This window comes from Solanum lycopersicum, chromosome 10 (genome assembly GCF_036512215.1).
Source record: "Solanum lycopersicum chromosome 10, SLM_r2.1".
In the NCBI taxonomy this organism is placed as follows: Eukaryota; Viridiplantae; Streptophyta; class Magnoliopsida; order Solanales; family Solanaceae; genus Solanum; species Solanum lycopersicum.
Window position 1 is genome coordinate 59,401,820 of NC_090809.1, and position 19,150 is coordinate 59,420,969.

At 31.9% G+C, this 19,150-nt stretch overlaps 2 protein-coding genes across 4 annotated transcripts; one reads left to right on the top strand and one right to left on the bottom strand.

The window, feature by feature from the left end:
• Window positions 1-1,113: 1,113 nt before the first annotated feature.
• Window positions 1,114-7,605, bottom strand: LOC101267461 (uncharacterized). 2 transcript variants are annotated; one of them, XM_019216178.3, is made up of 5 exons: window positions 7,244-7,605; window positions 6,346-6,488; window positions 2,263-2,338; window positions 2,016-2,163; window positions 1,114-1,580 (listed from the first exon to the last, which is right to left on the bottom strand). In XM_019216178.3, exons 4-5 carry the CDS (start codon window positions 2,136-2,138, stop codon window positions 1,518-1,520), a joined length of 186 nt encoding a protein of 61 aa, XP_019071723.1. In that variant the 5' UTR covers window positions 2,139-2,163; window positions 2,263-2,338; window positions 6,346-6,488; window positions 7,244-7,605; the 3' UTR covers window positions 1,114-1,517. The 2 variants fall into 2 exon arrangements, with proteins under 2 accessions (XP_019071723.1, XP_010327751.1); XM_010329449.4 differs by lacking the exon at window positions 2,263-2,338.
• A 1,968-nt stretch (window positions 7,606-9,573) lies between these two features.
• DP1 (transcription factor-like protein DPB) lies at window positions 9,574-18,793 on the top strand. 2 transcript variants are annotated; one of them, XM_004249087.5, is made up of 9 exons: window positions 9,574-10,550; window positions 11,328-11,401; window positions 11,599-11,642; window positions 14,396-14,458; window positions 14,542-14,688; window positions 14,801-14,869; window positions 15,005-15,103; window positions 18,106-18,176; window positions 18,310-18,791. In XM_004249087.5, the coding sequence occupies exons 1-9, from the start codon at window positions 10,297-10,299 to the stop codon at window positions 18,551-18,553; spliced, it is 1,065 nt and encodes a 354-aa protein (XP_004249135.1). In that variant the 5' UTR covers window positions 9,574-10,296; the 3' UTR covers window positions 18,554-18,791. The 2 variants fall into 2 exon arrangements, with proteins under 2 accessions (XP_004249135.1, NP_001293114.1); NM_001306185.1 differs by having other exon boundaries at window positions 9,942-10,550; window positions 11,322-11,401; window positions 18,310-18,793.
• Window positions 18,794-19,150: the final 357 nt, after the last annotated feature.

Consider the following 19,150-nt stretch of genomic DNA (forward strand, 5'->3'; position numbering starts at 1 on the left):
AACTTAAAATAAGCTGTTTTGAGTATTGTCAATCAGCTAAATAAGTCAAAAACCAGCTTTTAAGTCAGTTTGACCAGCTTTTAAGCAGAAACATTAAAAGCTTATTATTTTATTTTCCTTTTTTCTATATGATTTTCTAAATTTTTAATGCCCTCATAATTTGGTGTGATTTATTGCCATAAAATCTGAATGAAAATGACTACGTAGTTAATGCATGTTATTGATTATTAATTTTTCGAGCTACCTTATTAGGTTAACGAGACGTTGTCCATCAGTCAACTTAATCATGTAAAAATTCTCTAATTTATCGGTGCATAAAATATGAACTCTATTATGAAGCTTCCTATTCATTCATTTAATGTTCGGTAAAAAAAATGAAACAAATGACGGATTTGACTAAAACAATAGAAAGATCAATATTGAGACATATTTTTGTTAAAAATTGAGGGATTCATCTGAATTTTCTTTAATTTCGTCAAAAATTACACTATTTTGAACAGATATTGTTCTAAATTTTTTATGTTCTTCATACGATAACAACAATATCCATGAATTTTTGATGCTCTCCAAATGATAATTGATTACAATATCAAACATTAAACACCATTTTTTTTGAGATTCGAAGTTTGATGGTAACTTTGTGGCATGTAGAATTGGTATCCCACTAAAGAAACAAAAGATAATATAGGGCAAAATAAGGGAACCAAATTTAACCATCTAAACTTCTAGGGTTCGATGACTTATTGAGACATATACATAACCATTAGTGTGGATAATATATTTTATATAGACTTAACTACATAATAGACGAATAAATACACATCAAAAGAAACTTAAATTTGAAATCGGAAGTATCTAATAAAACTAGGTAAAGTGTTCAATTGAAATAAAACTTAGTTTGAGTATCTAAATTAAATAATTTAGCACGACTTGTTTAATTGAGCACGATTTTTTTTCAAAAAAAAACTTTAGGAATTTATGATTTAAGATAAACCATACATTATTGTGTTTTAGATAGTAAAAATATTACAGGTAAAATGGAACAAAGAGAATCAAAATGAGATACGGATTTAGGGTTTTAGTCTCTCAATATTCTATTTCGTTTCTTCCCTCAAGTAAGCTTTCTCTTTGAAACGTTGAACCACCCAAGATCTTTCAGTTCTCAAACTTCCAGATTCAGACAGCCAAACACTCACCAATAAAGATGGAACACAACAGTTACCTCAGAAAACAAAACTAAAACAAGAGTTTCTATCACAATTCTTTTTCAAAGAGAACAAGTACCGCGAGTAAGCTGTGTATGTCTTCATCTTTCTCTGCTTTTTCAAGTGTAAGCCAGCTAAATTTGAAATTGGAACTCCTCCATGTGTACAGGGGAACAACAAAAACTTGTGTGCAGAATATAGACCAGTAGCGCGTGAAGGGCTTCAACTTATTTTGTTAAATACCTTTCTCTGAATGTATCATGACCAAGTTAAATTAAGATAATCTGCTATACAGAATCTCCAACCTTGATATCAGACTTGAGCAGATGTTGAACTTCTCAAAGCTGCTTCACGTTCCTGACGCCGATGCTCTCTCTGAAATAATTTAGAAAATAAGTTATCAGTAATATGGGTGAAAGAGGACAAAGACAAAAGTAATACACTGAACTTAGAGCATTATCAATCTTCAAGAAAACACCTACTCAAACTCAAAGGTGTTCTTTTGCTAAAAGCAACTTTTCTCTGGATCAGTAACATAATCAATTGCTGCACTAAAGCTGCAGCAGCTTTGAACACATCGAAGATAAATTTATGATTTATGTGAAGGCGGCAAAAAAGTTCAACTTCTATGAAGAAAGTGATATAAATAGCAAAAACCTTTATATTCCAATAAATGTCTCATCATGGAAAACAACTTGCCAGATAATTATAAACAAGGAAGAAATGGAAAAGCACTAATACAAGCCTATGATTGCTGAAACAAAGAATAGATTTCAGTTTGATTGAGGATATGATGATAACTAGCCTTACTCTTCTTTCCCAATATGGATGGAAGCATACGAAGTCATAGACAGGAGTTATAGTTGAGACCAGAACAACGTTAAGTCCAGTAAACAGCAGGAGACCTGCCATAGGCCGAGCTCTGTGAGGCATTGCGGATAAATGATGATTTTGAACTCTGCAAGACACAAGACCACATTCAGTATACAAAACTGAAACTCAAGTCCGAAAAGTGAAGCTATCCAAATCTCATTCAGTAATAACTACTAGCACACACCTCTATTCAGTACATGGTCACAAACAAATCCATGCAATGTAGGTTGATTGTATCCTATAGGTGATAGCATGAAACCCTTTTTTCCAAAATAAGCAGTTATCATCATCAACAACATACCCAGTGTAGTTCCACATGGTGGAGTCTGGGGAGGGGGGAGGGGGGAGGGTAGAGTGTATCCAGACTTTATCCTACCTCGAAAGAGGAAGATAGGCTGTTTTCGAAAGACCCCCACCCGGCCACCCCTCACCCCCAGCTCACGAAACACATATCAAAGAACATACATATCAAAGAGCATATATAAGAAAAGAGATATAATAAGTACTACAGGAAGCATTTCATAGGATACAATAAAATGAAACAGTACCTAAAACAAATTAATAAGATAACCAAAACACAATCTTTAGGAACATAAATCAAAGGACAACAGGTACATGCATCAAACTACCATCAAGACTAACCTGCAGGAAAGCAAGACACCACTCAACTATCCACTAAACTTCTACTGTAATCCGCCGCTCCAAATCATGTGTATGAGCTAAAATGATGTTTTTTTGCAATTATTAGAAGTAAAAATTCCCTCTTTTTATTCCATATCAAGGATTATGTTTCTATTAGCAAAAGTAGCTAACCCAACTGCTCTGAATTCTAATTTCTATTAGCAAAAATAGTTACACTACAAAAACTACAAAAACTCAAATTTAATCTTAAATCAGCTCCCATCAACTAATAATTGAAATCTAGATAAACAAAAGATAATTAACTCTAACAATTAATAAGAGATTAACGGAACTCACAACTCAATTTTGCCGGAGAGTCGCCTGAGAGAGGCGGAGATCAGTTTTCCGATAAATAGACGGAGAAATTCGCAGGCAAGTGGTAAATGGTGTAGACTTGGAAATAAAATTTGGATTTTGGAATATGAGAAGTATCCATACATATTTAAGTGATGAGATTATCAAAATTTTAGGTAAAGTCCATATATTTAATTTTTACGAAATTTCATCATTAAAAAATGAATCTAGGCCCATTCAGAAGGAGGCCCAAGTTCTAATAAACATCGGCCCAATTTTATAAATTAAGATTAGGCCCAAGTCTACACCATTTACCACTTGCCTGCGAATTTCTCCGGAAAACTGATCTCCGCTGAAATTAAGTTGTGAGTTCTGTTAATATCTTATTAATTGTTAGAGTTAATTATCCTTTATTTATCTAGATTTGTATTATTAGTTAATGGGAGTTGATTTAAGATTAAATTTGTAATATCCTATAATTTAAGTTAAAGGGCAAATAAGTCACAAGTTATTTTTTTAAAACGGAAAAGGGCCAAAAATATCTCTGGACTATTTGAAAAGGTTTAAAATTTCCCCTCGTCCACCTATTGGATTAAAACTAGAGAAACTTTTGCATATATCCATAAGAATAAACTTAATTAGGCTTTTAGCTATAGTTTACATATTTACATATTGTAGCTATAGTTTTAATGGTTATAGGAAAATGTATTTGTATAATTCGCTTTTATTTTTATACCAAATGAAAATTTAAACTTTTAAAAAGATAATGATGATAATTTTGATTGGAAAAAGGTAAACAATCTCTTACTTCATGCAACAATATCTCTTTAGACTTTCATACCAGATATGACTTTCTTTTCTTACGTAAATGTGTAAATTGATTTCTATTTGTCATTGTAAAAATATTTATTGATTGATTCAATTCACTGATGATGGTAGTTATGTGGAATTGGTGATTGTATAAATGAATTATTTTCGTATACATTTTATAAACAAATTTCTTCAAAGGTGGTTTGTATTTGTATATTTATATATGTATAGGTCAGTTTTATTTTTGATGAAATTAGTGTTTGTATATGTATAATTGAAGATAAAAAACTATTTATTTATTGTGGCTTTGTTATATACAATTTCATGTTTACCGCTTTTGAATTCCGTTACAAAGTGGATATGAAAGGGGAAGGACCGTCTTTTATCCTCTCATATGAATAGAGTGCACATAAGTATATATTGGGGTGATTTTGATATTGCCTCCACATAAGTATCATGTTTTCTCCAATATATTTTCACATATACATTTAATTGATATAGTTATATAATTTTTGAACTAAAAAAGCAAGGAAGAAAAAAGAGGCTTAGGGTTAAGGGAGAAAAAATTCATCAATCTATTTTTTTTTCATATCAAGGATTATGTTTCTATTAGCAAAAGTAGCTAACCCAACTGCTCTGAATTCTAATTTCTATTAGCAAAAATAGTTACGCTACAAAAACTCAAATTTAATCTTAAGTCAGCTCCCACTAACTAATAATCCAAATCTAGATAAACAAAAGATAATTAACTCTAACAATTAATAAGAGACTAACGGAACTCAAAACTCAATTTTGCCGGAGAATCGCCTGAGAGAGAAAGTGGTAAATGGTGTCGACTTGGAAATAAAATTTGGATTTTGGAATATGAGAAGTGTATATACATATTTAAGTGATGAGATTATCAAAATTTTAGGTAAAGTCCATATATTTAAATTACTTAGAAAATACTAGAACACTTCAATAACAATTATAAAAACACTTATGAAATTTCAAAAAGAAAAAAATTATGTGTTGTCTCTCATAAAACGATTAAGATGATATGCACTAAACACATGTAATTATAAATAACTAATAACTATTAAAAGACACATAGTGTAAATGAAATCGATAAATCAATCACTTCTTAAATAGCAGAAAACAACCCGGTTGAAATTATATCTTTTCTAAAATACATTTTAAAATACACAAAAAGTATTAGAACACTCCAATAATATACATAAAGAAACACCTTCTTAAAGCATGTAGAAACTGAAAAACACTAGTCAAAAGTACAAATAAAAAAAAAATTAATGTGTTGTCTCTCAAAAAATAGTCGTTGACATGTAATAGACACATTGAGATATAAGTAAACTATTAAAAGACATGATTGATAAGTCAATCATTTCTTAAATGAAAAAAAAAATAGTCAGGTCGAAATCATGATTTTTCTAATATATAGTTAAATTACATAGAAAGTATTAACACTCCTCAATAACATCACAAAAATGTATTTTTATGAATGCCCGTAGAAACTGAAGAAATGTTTCTTCAAAAATACAAATGAAGAGAGTAAGAAGGTTAATGCATTGTCTTTCACAAAACGAGGGATAATACGCAATGGATGTGTTAGGATATAAACAGTCTATTGAAAAACACATAACGTAAATGACATCAGTAAACCAATCATTTCTTAAACAATAAACAAAATCACATTGAAATTCATGGCCTTTCTAATATACAATTTAAATCACATAGAAAGTATTAGACACCATAATAACTACAGAGTAAGCATTGCGGAAATCTTGTAGAGACTAAAGCAACACTTTTTCATAAACAAAGAAATAAAAAGTCAATGAGTTGTCTCTCACAAACGATGGATGACATGCAATGGACACGTTAAGATCAAGAAAACTTTCAAAAGACACGCAATTTAAATGACATCAGTAAATCAACCATTTCTCAAATGACAACAAACAGTCATGTCAAAACCATGACTTTTCTAATATATAGTTTGAATTTACTAAAACACTTCAATAACAACACAAAAACAATTCTGGAAGTATGTAGAAACGAAAGAAACGCTTCTTCGAAAGTATAAGAAAAGATAACGTGTTGTTTCTCATGAACTGCTGAAAGACATACAGTGCACACGCAGAAGATACAAGTAAATTATTAAAAGACACACAATGTACCTGATATAGATAAACCAACCATTTCTTAAATGATAGAAAACAATCACGCAAATATCATGTCTTTTCTAATATATAGAAAAGTATTTCACGATAACAACATCAATATCAATCACATACCCCAATATATTTTTACATATGAAACTAGTCATAACCACAATATTTATATAATTGAAGCATGTATAAGTCGAAGAGAAAGTGTACCTGTTTGCTTTCACAGAATGCCTAATGCATTTGAGGTTTCCAATTAATGCAAGATTAAACATATACAAAACTACCACATAGGAATCGAATGCATTATTAAGAGAACTAACCAGTGATATGGCAAAAATGAGTCAAAGGCAAAGAACTTTCAGTGTTCAGACTTATTGTAGAGATGAGTAGGAGAGCTCGATAGATTTTTCATTCATTTTGAAGAGAACGAGAGCTTGAGGGTATTTTTCCAGTGATCAGTCCACTGCCAAGTAGAGAGGAAAGGAGTTGTTTATATATCATAGAAGTAGTAATCAATCAAGGAGAGAAAAATGCAAAAATAATTCACAATCTAATCTAGAAAATCCATTTCTTAGACAACCGAATCAGATTTTCCAAAATATAAGACCAAGTACAAAGGGGCTGCTCTATAAAAGTGTGTAAATTCACGCGGAATTTATTGCAGAATAAAGAAAACTTCCTCAAGTTCGAACTTACCATAAGAGATAACTCATCAAGATATCCGTGGAGAAAACAAATAAGAGAGTATGAATTAACTGAGCATAAATGAAGCAGAAGAGGAGGAAAGCAAATTGATATCGGCATTCATAAATACAACAGTTTTCCAGTCTAATTTAAGAGAGGAATCAGTTAACAATGGAAAAGGAGACAATTATTCAAGCTGGTTGTAAATCTAACATGCCAACATCAAAGTTTACCTTAAACAATTGCTAAACCGAGGCAGTATCAAGTCACCATATCTATCATAAATCAAGCTTAAGAAAGGAAGGAAGCAAATTGCTACAATAACCACATGAGATCACATAAGGAGGGAAAGTATATTATTCAAAATCACTTGATTCAGGGATACAGGGACTCGATTCATAAATAATACGATACAGAGCATGTAAGTACAAAATCAATCTATCACGCATAATACTGAACAAGCTACAACGAAGAATAATAAAGAACTAAGGATTAACGGAAGCAAATTCCTACAATTAGTAATCATAAACATACCTAAATCAGAAGCTAATGCTAGAATTATTTTCAACTTAGAGAAATATTTTCAGAAATTCGAACAAAGAGTGGATGGAAGAGATGTTGGAAAGACAATATCCGAATCAATTTGTAAGAAACTATCCGACACTGCCTTTTCTGATTCACTGGTGGTGCTGGCTGGACAGTGAAGGTGGCAAGGGGAAGAGCGGAGGAAAAGCAGCGGCTGGGCTAGGTTGCTTGATGGCGTTTGCTGGTGGAGCGGTGGTCGGAGGCGAGGTGGAGGTGGGGGCGGGGAGAGGCTGAGGTGCGGTGGTTTTGTGAGAAATTGAAATGGGGGGTTTGTGGACATAATTAGGGTATTACAACTACAAAATCTCAAATTTTGTCACCATCATGGGTTGAGCATAAATATCGAAAAATCGAATTATTTTGTTTCTTCAATATCAATTTTTTGGTTTTTTAATTTTGTGTCAATTTTTTATTTTCGAAACTTCAATTCTGAATTCAGTGCACCAAAGAATTAAAGTTTTATTAAATAAATTTAATAATACTTAATTATATTGCTTAATTAATAATACTTATACAATTTTTTCTCAAAAAATAACTAATGACTTTTGTCCGTTAATTTAAATTATAGAATATTACAAATTTAATCTTAAATCAGCTCCCATTAACTAATAATTCAAATCTACGTAAATAAAGGACAATTAACTCTAACACTTAATAAGATATTAACGAAACTCATAACTCAATTTCAGTGGAGATCAGTTTGCCGAAGAAATTTGCAGGCAAGTGGTGGTGTAGACTTGGGCCTAATCTTAATTTCTAAAATTTGGCCGATGTTAATTAAAACTTGGGCTTCCTTCTAAATGAGCGTAGATTCATGTTTTAATGATGAAATTTCGTAAAAATAAAATGTTTCTCCAAAAATAAAAACAAATGAAGAAAAGTTAATGTGTTGTCTCTCATAAAACGATTAAGATGATTATGCACCAAAGTATAAGTAACTAATAATTGTTTCCTCTGTTTTTAATTATTTGTGTATTTTTTTCTTTTATATTTGTTTCTAATTATTTTTCAATTTTGATAAATTAAGAAAGGACACAAAAAGTTTAGTTATTATGTCCTCAATATTAGAAAAAAGCAAAATATATTATTAAAAAAAATTTAATTTATTTTATTCACTTTATAATTAATAGGGATAAAATGATAAACTCAATAAATCAATAATTGTTTTCTTAATAGTTGTGTCAAATCAAAAGTGAACTAGTAATTAAGGACAGAGAAAATATTAAAATACACTAATGTAAATGAAATCGATAAATCAATCACTACTTAACTACACAAAAAACAATTAGATTAGAATGATATCTTTTCTAATATACAGTTTAAAATACATCAAAAGTGAAAACACTTCTGAAAATATGTATAGAAAACACTTAATCAAATGTACAAATAAAGAAAAAATAAATCAATGTGTTATCTCTCAAAAAATAATTGATGACATGTAATAGACATATTGAGATATAATTAAACTATTAAATGATATGTAACATAAATGATATTGATAAGTCAATCCATTCTTAAATGAAAGAAAATTCGTCAAGTCGAAATCATGATTTTTCTAATATATAGTGAAATTACATGGAAAGTATTAACACCCCTTGATATGTATTTTTTTTGAATGTCTGTAGAATATGAAGAAACGTATCCACAAAAATACAAATAAAAAAAATAAAAAGCTTAATGCATTATCTTTCACAAACGATGGATAACATGCAAGATACACGTCAAGATATAAACAAGCTATTAAGACAACACATAATATAAATGACATCGATAAACCAGTTGTTTCTTAAACGACAAAACCACATCGAAATCATGACCTTTCTAATATACATTTTAAATCACATAAATAAATACTAGACACTAAAATAATACAAAAAACACAGTGAAATTCTTGTATAGACTGAAAAAACACTTTCTCATAAAATAAATAAATTAAAAAGCCAATGCGTTGTCTCTCACAAACGATAGACGATATGCAATGGACACGTTAAGATCAAGTAAGCTTTCAAAAGACACGCAATTTAAATGACATCTAAATCAACCATTTTTAAAAAAATAGTCACGTCAAAATCATGACTTTTTAAATATATAGTTTGAATTTACTAGAACACTTCAATAACAACACAAAAACACTTCTAAGTACATGTGGAAACGAAAGAAGCGTTTATTCAAAAGTACAATAAAATAAAAAAGCCAACGTGTTGTTTCTCACAAGCCGCTGAATAACATGGAGTGCACAGGTAAAAAATATAAATACATTATTAAAAAACACACAATGTAACTGATATCGATAAATCAACCATTGCTTAAATAAGAGTAGAAAATTATCATGCAAAAATCATGTCTTTTCTAATATATAAAAAAGTATTTACCAATAACAACAACATCATTATCTATCACCTATCCTATGTATTTTTACATATGAAATTAGATAATGATAGAGTATATTATGTAATATTTATTTTTACCTCGTGAAAATGGCAAAATTATTTTCGAAAGATTCTAGATTCAAATAAAACATTCGCCAAAAATATTTTCAAATAATAAGTGTCTCAATTTTTTAGTTAAAAAAAAGTGAGAATCTTTTTTTATTTAGAAGTACTTATAGAAGAGAAAAAAAAAAGGCCAAAACTTTAAATGGAAAAAGAATTAATAAATTCTTGAGAAGACCTGGAATTAGTTCCCTCCTTCCTCAAGCTCGAAACAAACTATTCTCCCTGCCGCCTTTGAATGATCAAGAATCCTGCTAAAACTCAAAAAAAATTAAAAATCCATTCATGAAAACCTCAAAAATTGTTTTTTTAGCTTGATTGTCATCTGGGTATCTGTCAAAATTGTTAATTTTCATCTGTTTGGAAAACCCAGAATTCTCTATGTCAGGTTTATCATTTGGGTTATGAAGATTCAACTTTTTCTTCTAAATTTATTGAATTTTTGCTTTAATTGTTAGTAGTTCAAGCAAATTTCATCTGGGTCGAGTGTAGATTGGCCATTTATTGGCAATGTTGAATAATTTGGAGGATGGGGGAAAGAATTCTTCAGAGGTTTCAAGAGGGGGTAATGGTAGAGGGGGTGGGGGTACAAGGTCATGGGGAACTACTGTTTCTGGTCAATCGGTTTCTACTAGTAGCAGTATTGGGTCTCCATCGAGCAGAAGTGAAGCCGCCATGGCTACCCCTGCCAGTGACAACACTTTTCTTAGGCTAAACAATCTTGACATTCATGCTGATGATGCAGGATCTCAAGGGACAGCTGGGTGAGTCCTTTGTTGTTTTAATGGTATCTGTTTGGTTTTCAATGAAGATAAAAATGGTATCTTTATTGCTTGAACTTTTTGAAGATGGGAACTCTATTCAGTGTAGAAGTTGATTCAGGATGTATATGTGTGTATAATGAAAATTTGAAGCTAAATTTTAAGAATATGTATGGATAATAAGTTGCCTGCAGACTTTATATAATGGATTAGCTTAGGATTTTGTTGTTTTTACTAGTCTATCCGATAATTAAATGAAATGCTAGTCTAGAGGAATTACGGTGAACTGCTAAACCGTGAGATAATCGGACTTGGATTAGCTAGTTATCTTGAGTTTAAGACTCATAGACGTGGCTTAAAGAGTGGACTAATGGATAACAAGGACACGCGTAAATTGATAATGCTTGAACATTACGGGAAATATGTCAGAAGAAGTAAGTGCAAAAAGCTTATAGGAATTCAGTTCTATAGTGACACATCTTGTCTTTTCTACTTCGTAGCAATTTGATCTGCGACCATGTAAGGTGATGGTCTTACTAAGTTTGGGAAAACATGACCCTTTAATATTGTCTTGGAATAATAAGTGTCCATTGTTGTGGTTTAGACATCATACGCTGAGATGTTACACTTTTCTTCACATTTGATGATTTGCTAGATTACAATGTTATTATGCGGTTTAACATGGAACTCACAATTGAGTCGTTAAAAGTGCACGTCAATAGTTTCTCTTACAGTAATGTTTCCTTACATAAACTTACCTTAACTTCTTGTTAGTAACAGGAAAAAGAAAAGAGCTCAGCGTGCTACTGGAGGGGATAAGAGTGGTAGAGGACTCAGACAGTTTAGCATGAAAGGTTTTTTCTTTTAATCAGTTTTCATCTTCTTTTGGGTATTACATTGGAGAAACGTCTTAAATTTTGCAGTGAGGGTTGCTTTTATTTCACATTATCATTTATTTCTTGTGTGTTACAACTTGCTAGTATCTTTATTTATTTGAGCTCTGGTATCACAGCTTCCTACTAATTACTAAGCTATTGTTTTCTTTCTACAGTTTGTGAGAAAGTGGAAAGCAAAGGAAGAACTACGTATAATGAGGTAAGGACGCTTGAGAAAACTCATAATGTTATAAACATTAGGTGATTTTAAAATTTCTGCTGTTCCCTTTATCTGTACTTTATTTCACAAATCAATCCTATGATTCAGTGAATTCAGTTTAATAGTTGGGGCCTTTTTAGTGTTCCAATTCATATTATATATTCGAAACCCTTTCTCGTCCGCACAATGTATCTGCGGGTGTCCCACATCGAATTTTATTATTATGATGACTCTGATATATGATGATGATTTCTTATTTTGATGACTTTGATGTTTAGTATCTTGTTCTGGCAGCACCTGGTAAGCAAACTACAAAGGAATATGCTAACTTCTATATCTGTTTTGAGATAACCTTTTCTATTTGACCCGTCCATTCTTTCTAACTTTTGTCATGCTATTGTATTTTTTTTTTTACTTGTGTAATATCACACTATCAGCATGATAATCAAACTTAGAGTTGATTCCATTTTCCCCATCTTATACGAACACATTGGTGTACACATTTTGACCTTTTGGATGAATTTATGGTATCAAAAGCTCCCATTCTATTGAACCTCTCAACTAAAAATGCGTCATGTTAGTTGGAAGTACTGTATCTCAAGTTTTTTTTTCCTTCAGTGGATATATTTAGGGTAATTTGGAGGGTCCACGGTCCTGTGTTTTTTAACCCTTAAAACATTGTGACACTTTCTCTTGTTTGCTGTTTGGCACTTCACTTTTCTTAAGGTAGGGCATTTCATTCTGCTAGAACTACAGATGGAGACGCTAACCTTGTAATTCTTTTTAACTGTACAAAAGAATTGATAGTAACTTGTACTACATTTTGGAAGGGAAGCAAGGAGCAGAGTCTTAGTCGTTGAGAAGTCTACTAAGTTGTGAATAATTAGGTGGATGATTGTTTCCCTTATTGGCAGCTTATAAATTCTTTAAAACCCCTAGTTTATTTATATGTGGTCCCTGGCGCTACAAGGACTATGAAGGGTCCAAGTGTCATAGGATCTCCTAATTAATACTTTTAATCATTCTTCAATTGCCTTTCCTTCTCTATGGTAAGAGAATTTTAGAGGTAGATGTACATAATAGTTACTCCCACCTTTTTATTTTGTTTGTCCTGCTTTGACTTTATACGTAGGTTAAGAAAGTAAATGCGGCTTTAGAATCTTGTGGTCTTAAATTAAAGATTGTCAAATGTACCAGAATGCCCTTCAACTTGTGGTTTCAAACATGCCATGTGGAAAGTTGGAATTAAAGGGTTGCAACAAAAAAAAAAGAGGCATTCTTTTTTAAACAAACTAAAAAGGATAGGACAAACAAATTGAAACGGAGGGAGTATTAATTATGAGATGATTCACTAAATGGCTTTTGGGTATCAAAATAATGTCTCACAAGGGCATATAATTTATGGTTTTTCTTCCTCAGAACTAGTAATGTGGTTGTTTCTGTCTTCGGGTTATGTCTTGATATTAATCATGTCCATGACATGAGCAGTGAGATGTATAATATCTGTTCTGTTCATTGAATTAATAGATTTACGGTCATAGTTATTATTCAAGAAATTGGTGCATAAATTTTCTGTAGCTTAATCTAGTTTTTTTTTCTTAAGGACATCCTTATACACAAAAAGCTGAAATACTTCAACTGTAAATTCTTTAAGCAAGTGCAACACTCTATATAGCCTCATAATAAATATTCAAAAGAGAAGAAATCACTGTAATGAATGCCCAACATAATTTTACAGATTATATCAGTTAAAGAAACTCTTTGAGCAGGGTTCTTGTTTTTAGCTTGTAAACTTCAGACTCATTGAACTGTTATCTATTTTTGGCCCGGGGAATTCTATAGATGTTAGGTAATGTAATTTTCAAAGAGTTATCCCCACACCACCTTTAGGAGTGACATTTGTGGTGGACAAGATGATGGAAGCGAGACTGAGATGGTTTGGGCATGTAAAGAGGAGATGCACAAATGCCCCAGTGAAGAGGTACGAGTTGGGTATAGTGTGGGAGACGTGGAGGTAGGCCAAAGAAGTATTGAGGAGAGGTGATTAGACAGTTAAGATGCAACTTCAGCTCATAGAAGAACATGATCTTAGATAGGGAGGGCATGGAGGTCGTGGATGAGAGTAGAAGTTTTGTAGGTAGCTGAGTTTGGTCTCACTTTTCGGTGGGATTTGTCTTGGTGAGAGTCTGCCGTCGGGAAGCACCGTGATGGTCATAGTATTAGCCTTATACATGTAGTATCTCACTTTTGATATCTGTTACCATCTGGTGTCTTTTGTGTTTCAGTTGTCACATTATTTTGCTGCTACTGTTCCTTTTTCTAAATGCTTTGTACTACTTTCTTTATTAATCAACATGTTTTCTTCACTTCGTTATTTCTTATTTACAACTACTATAATTTGTTGTAATTGAGTCGAGGGCCTCCCAGAAACCTATGTTTCTCGAACTCTCCAAAACTGATGCCACACTCGTGTCGGATTCTTCAAAAATACACTACTTTTGGATAATCCAAAATGCACCCATCACAATTTTTAGAGAGTCCGAGCAACATAGCCGAAACAGCCTCTCTGCCTCCTGCGCCCAGAAACTTGACAAGGGTAGTTGTACTTCTGTTGTTGGCTTCTAAGGACTTATTTGCACTTTTAACTGTACTCTAGCATTTTCTACGGCTGATTTCTGCTTGCTACATTCTCCTGTGTTGAACAATTTGCTTTTCAAGGGATTTCTGATCTCAGAAGTTAATGTCTTGCTCAGGTTGCAGATGAACTTGTAGCTGAGTTTTCTGATGCTACCAATAGTGTTGCAGGCTCAGATCAGGTTTTTCTCCATCCTCGCGGTTCATAAATTTTTAATTTGTTCGTTTTCAACAATAATATTAGTTTGAACCTTTATTATGACAGAAACAATATGATGAGAAGAACATCAGACGACGAGTCTACGATGCTCTGAACGTACTTATGGCTATGGATATCATTTCTAAAGATAAAAAGGAAATACAGTGGAAGGGATTACCACGCACTGATGCAAATGATATTGAGGAGCTAAAGGTTTGATTTCTCTAACTTTCTTCTTCCTCTTTTTTGTTGCATTCAATGAGCCATCACTTTTGGCACACATCAGTTGATCTATGTTTAATCTAATCTCATGTTGTAACTGCAGACTGAGCGTCTTAACTTGAGAAATAGGATTGAAAAGAAAGCAGCTTATTTAGAAGAACTTGAAGATCAAGTATAAATTCTCTCTAAACACTATCTTTAGTTCAATCTTAGAAATAAGTTTGGTAGTCTTTCGCAATGCTGATGCATGATATCTTGGTCCTGTAATCCTTATTCTTTTTACTAAACTGTTTTCCTTTTAAAATAGTATGTAGGGCTTCAAAACCTCATAAAACGCAATGATCAGTTGTATGGCTCAGGCAATGCTCCTAGTGGTGGTGTGGCTTTACCGTTTATTTTAGTGCAGGTAAATGCTCAACAATCATCTATTGTTATTTGTATTGTTTAGCAAATTAGTAACTATCTGATATAAATCATTACATTCTTTAATATGTCATCTCATGATTTCTTTTGTTGGAATTAGTTTAATCTACAAGCAAGGCAAGTAAGCTCGGGGCAACATGCTTTCCTCAACTTGTCTTAGCTGTACTTGAGCTCAAGTGAATTTTGACCTATCTTAGGCCGTATAAATTTGATATTAACAAAAGCTTATTGCTTTTCGCCTACATTTGAGCATAGGCTTCTTTCTAATAATAAAATCAGAAGGATCACTTCTATATAAGAATGAGAAGACAGATATAGGATACCTCTGGTCTCTGAAAGAGGAGAAAAGAGGAGAGGTTTTCTCTATTTGTAATTATTTTCACAAGATGTATTTGTACAGAAGAGAATATGTAAAATATTATTTTTCAAAATCATCTTCACAATACCTTTTTTTTATCAACTTATTGCCCTGCAATGAGGTGTGAAAGGTTGGCTACGGGGTGTGTGGGGGGTAGAGGTAGAATTATGCTGAAGAAGTGACACAATTGCAACTTAGCGAGGACATGGCCCTAGATAGGATGATATGGAGGTCGAGGATTAGGCTAGAAGGTTCGTAGGTAATTGAGCGTTGCCTTATTTTCCTTATTAATATTATTATTTTCCTAATATCTTAGTCTTCTATTTTATACTTACCTGTTGTTTCCTTTTTTCTAGTTATGGTTTATATGTTGTTGCTACTGGTCCATTATTTTCCACATGGCTTTTTGATTGCTGTTTTCCTTCTCATACTGATTCTTTATGCTTCACTTGAGCTTGAACCAGTGTCTATTTGAAACAACCTCTCTACCTTCAAAGATAGGGGTAAGGCTGTGTACACACGACCTCCATAGATTCCACTTGTGAGATTACACTCGGTGGTCTTGTTCAACGAAATATTGTCCCAAGACCTACTTAAGATTGAGTTAGTTAATGAAAATGGGTGAGTTATAACATGTGAACTTTTCAATTTGTACCTGAATAGTGTTTTTTTGTTTTTGGTAGTATTGGAATTTTTAGTATCAGTAAAACTTCAAGATAAGATGCAAGAGTAGTGCTATTCTTAGGTGAGTAGAGCTTTTTGGTATCTAAAAGCATAGAACACCTATCTAGACGATTTTCATTGTAGCTTTGAAGGAAGATGAGCTTCTGTATATATTCTTAAACATTGAGTTTACAGTGATCAATATTTCTGAAAGAAAAAACTCTTGTGGTTAAGTTAAATTTAATTATGTTCATAATCTATTCTATTAGTTTCTTTTCTTCCATATCTGCATGCCTCGTCTACACTTGGCTTCTAGTAATAATCTGCAGAAGTAGTAGGACAACCTAAGACCATCTCCAACCCATCTCTATTTTACTCTCCATTATCTATATTTGGAGAGTAAAATAGAGAATTGGGTCTCCAACCACTCTCTAAAAAACTCTCTAATTTCTATTTATAGAAAGGTGAATAGTAGTTCTCTCTCTATTTCTCTATTTTACTTTTTGATTATTATAATATTATTTCTATTATATTACTAATTTAATCTTTATCATTTGTAATTATTTTCTAATGCAATATAACATCTAATAAGTTACTACATCCGCCAAAATTAATTATTTTTTTTAAAAAATTGTCACTTTAAATGTGTAACTTAAAGTTATTTTAATATTATTTATATTATATAAGGTTATTAATTAAGTCTCTAATATTTGTAATTCTTTTCTAAGTAATATAACATCTAAAACATATTATTGATTTTTAATTTTTTTGGTCATTTTAAATATGTAATTTAGATTATAATTATTTTTCATTATGAAGTATGCACAAAATTACATGATAATTCAAACAATCTACTTTTAATATTATAATGATAAATTATTAAACTACATTTTTTATATAGCATGAAAGTATTTGATTCAATAGTTCAAAATGGAATATGGGAAGTAAATTAGTACAGGAAATAATTGGATACAAGATGAAATTGTTAATTTATACAATTTTTAGCTACAAATAAAAAATAAGGACAAAAAATGCTCATTTTGAACTTCATAATACGTTAATAGAACATTCATGAGAGTAACGTAATAGTCTTGAAAGTTGAGTATCTATGTAAGATTTAAAATAATTTTATGATAATACAATATATATGATGCAATTACATTTCATCAATGATTTCACTTTTATTTGAATTGTTCGTTAATATGTATAATATAATATTTATTGCAATTTATGTTATTTAGAATAAAATATAATTTTGTATTAAATGAAAATTTTGAAAAAAAATAAATTTTTGTATTACATAAAGATTATAGAGTGATTATTTTCAAAAAGAAGAAATGATTTATATTATGAAATAAGAAAATAAGAATGAAATAGATATAATAATATAATATTGAGGAAAGAGAAAAAGATTTTTTTTTAGAGAGTAAAATAGAGAATTGGGTTGGAGTTTATTGTATGAAAAAATAGAGAACTTTATATTTAAAGAGTGAAATAGAGGATAGCGTTGGAGATGCCCTAAGCAGGGGTTATGGGGGGTTCTACTTTTGAATCTAATACAGAAGGAGGCATCTGTCTATGACATTTTACTTTTCCTCTTTGCATATTTTGGTTTAAGCCCCATCTGCTTTCTGTTTTTTCTAGAGCCAAGGGTCTATCGGAAACAACCTCTCTAGCTCTCAACGTAGGGATAAGGTTTGTGTACGCACTACCCTCCCCAGACTCCACTTGTGGTTGGCATTACACTGGATATGGTGTTATTATTGTCGTCGTTGCGCATAAGGAGAATCATATGTTGTGACTTGGAGTGCATCATTGCTTTTCCATCAATTTCCTGCTGCATTTTATAATTTGCATGCATTTGTAAATTTCAGCAACAGAATTGAATAGAAAGAAATGTTATAATGCTGATGTCGTAGCATTTCATTGTTATAATGCCCCTTATGTTTCTTGTGGTACGTTAGACTCGTCCTCATGCTACAGTCGAAGTGGAAATATCAGAAGATATGCAGCTGGTGCATTTCGACTTCAACAGGTTAGGGCCTTGGAGCGTCTATACTCTTTTTGGTTCAATGAAAGTGTGAATGACTCGGCTGAGTCCTATATATACAAGTCATACATACTTTTAATATTCATTAACTCATTCAAGTGTGGTTTTACAATTCCAGCACTCCGTTTGAGCTGCATGACGATAATTATATCCTCAAAGCAATGAATTTTTGCGGAAGATCAAATGACGGTTCTGTCCCACAGAATGTATCTGCTGATGGAGGTGAAGGTCCGAGTTCCAGTATGGCCAACATGTTTCAGCATCATATCCCTAATCCATCTGCCCCAAACTCATCTGGCAGGCTTCCGACCTCACCTCCTCTCCCCGGAATACTAAAGGCTCGTGTCAAGCATGAGCATTAGTCTTCTGGCTTCTTTCTTGATCGATTACTGTACTCATTAACGCATAGTATTTCTGTACATTATGTAAAGTATTTTTACTGGAAGCAGCCTCCTCTGTTGACTAAATACTTCTCTTGACCCTTGTCTCAATTTGAGGGAGGTTACTAGTTGAGCTTTTAAATTTTTTTGCTAAGTATCAATTGTTTCATCAAATTGGTATATGTTTTGGCAAATGAAAAACTATTAGACTGTTTGGACATACCTTTTTTTTCTTTCAAAATATTGTTTGTTTGGTTATACATTAATAGTTGATTTTTTTTTTTGAACTTTAGCTAGAAGGTGAGGGTTTTCAAGTTTGAAAAGCTAGTTCTAACCCTCTTTTCAAACAAGAATTTTTTGTACACGCAACAATTTTTTCTAGTGGAACACATTTTTCGATTTCCAAAATACCTTTTTGCAAATATCATTAAATTCATGTCCAAACGACTAAGGTAAGCAACCTTGGTCCGTCTAAATTTTGTTGGACAGAGTTATATTGTGCGTGTATTGGTGGGAGCTAACTAATCGTTGTGCATTTATGTGAGCATGCTATTGGGTTTGAGTCAAAGTTGACTTTGT

What these genes read in the sequence shown, in the direction of transcription:
- LOC101267461 (XM_010329449.4), bottom strand. Translation starts at nt 2,138, where the DNA reads ATGCCTCACAGAGCTCGGCCTATGGCAGGTCTCCTGCTGTTTACTGGA. An exon ending in ATCCATATTGGGAAAGAAGA is followed by an intron (nt 1,581 to 2,015) that starts GTAAGGCTAGTT and finishes AAATTATTTCAG; the next exon opens with AGAGAGCATCGGCGTCAGGA.
- DP1 (NM_001306185.1), top strand. Translation starts at nt 10,297, where the DNA reads ATGTTGAATAATTTGGAGGATGGGGGAAAGAATTCTTCAGAGGTTTCA. An exon ending in GAAGAACTACGTATAATGAG is followed by an intron (nt 11,643 to 14,395) that starts GTAAGGACGCTT and finishes TGTCTTGCTCAG; the next exon opens with GTTGCAGATGAACTTGTAGC. An exon ending in ATGATATTGAGGAGCTAAAG is followed by an intron (nt 14,689 to 14,800) that starts GTTTGATTTCTC and finishes TTGTAACTGCAG; the next exon opens with ACTGAGCGTCTTAACTTGAG.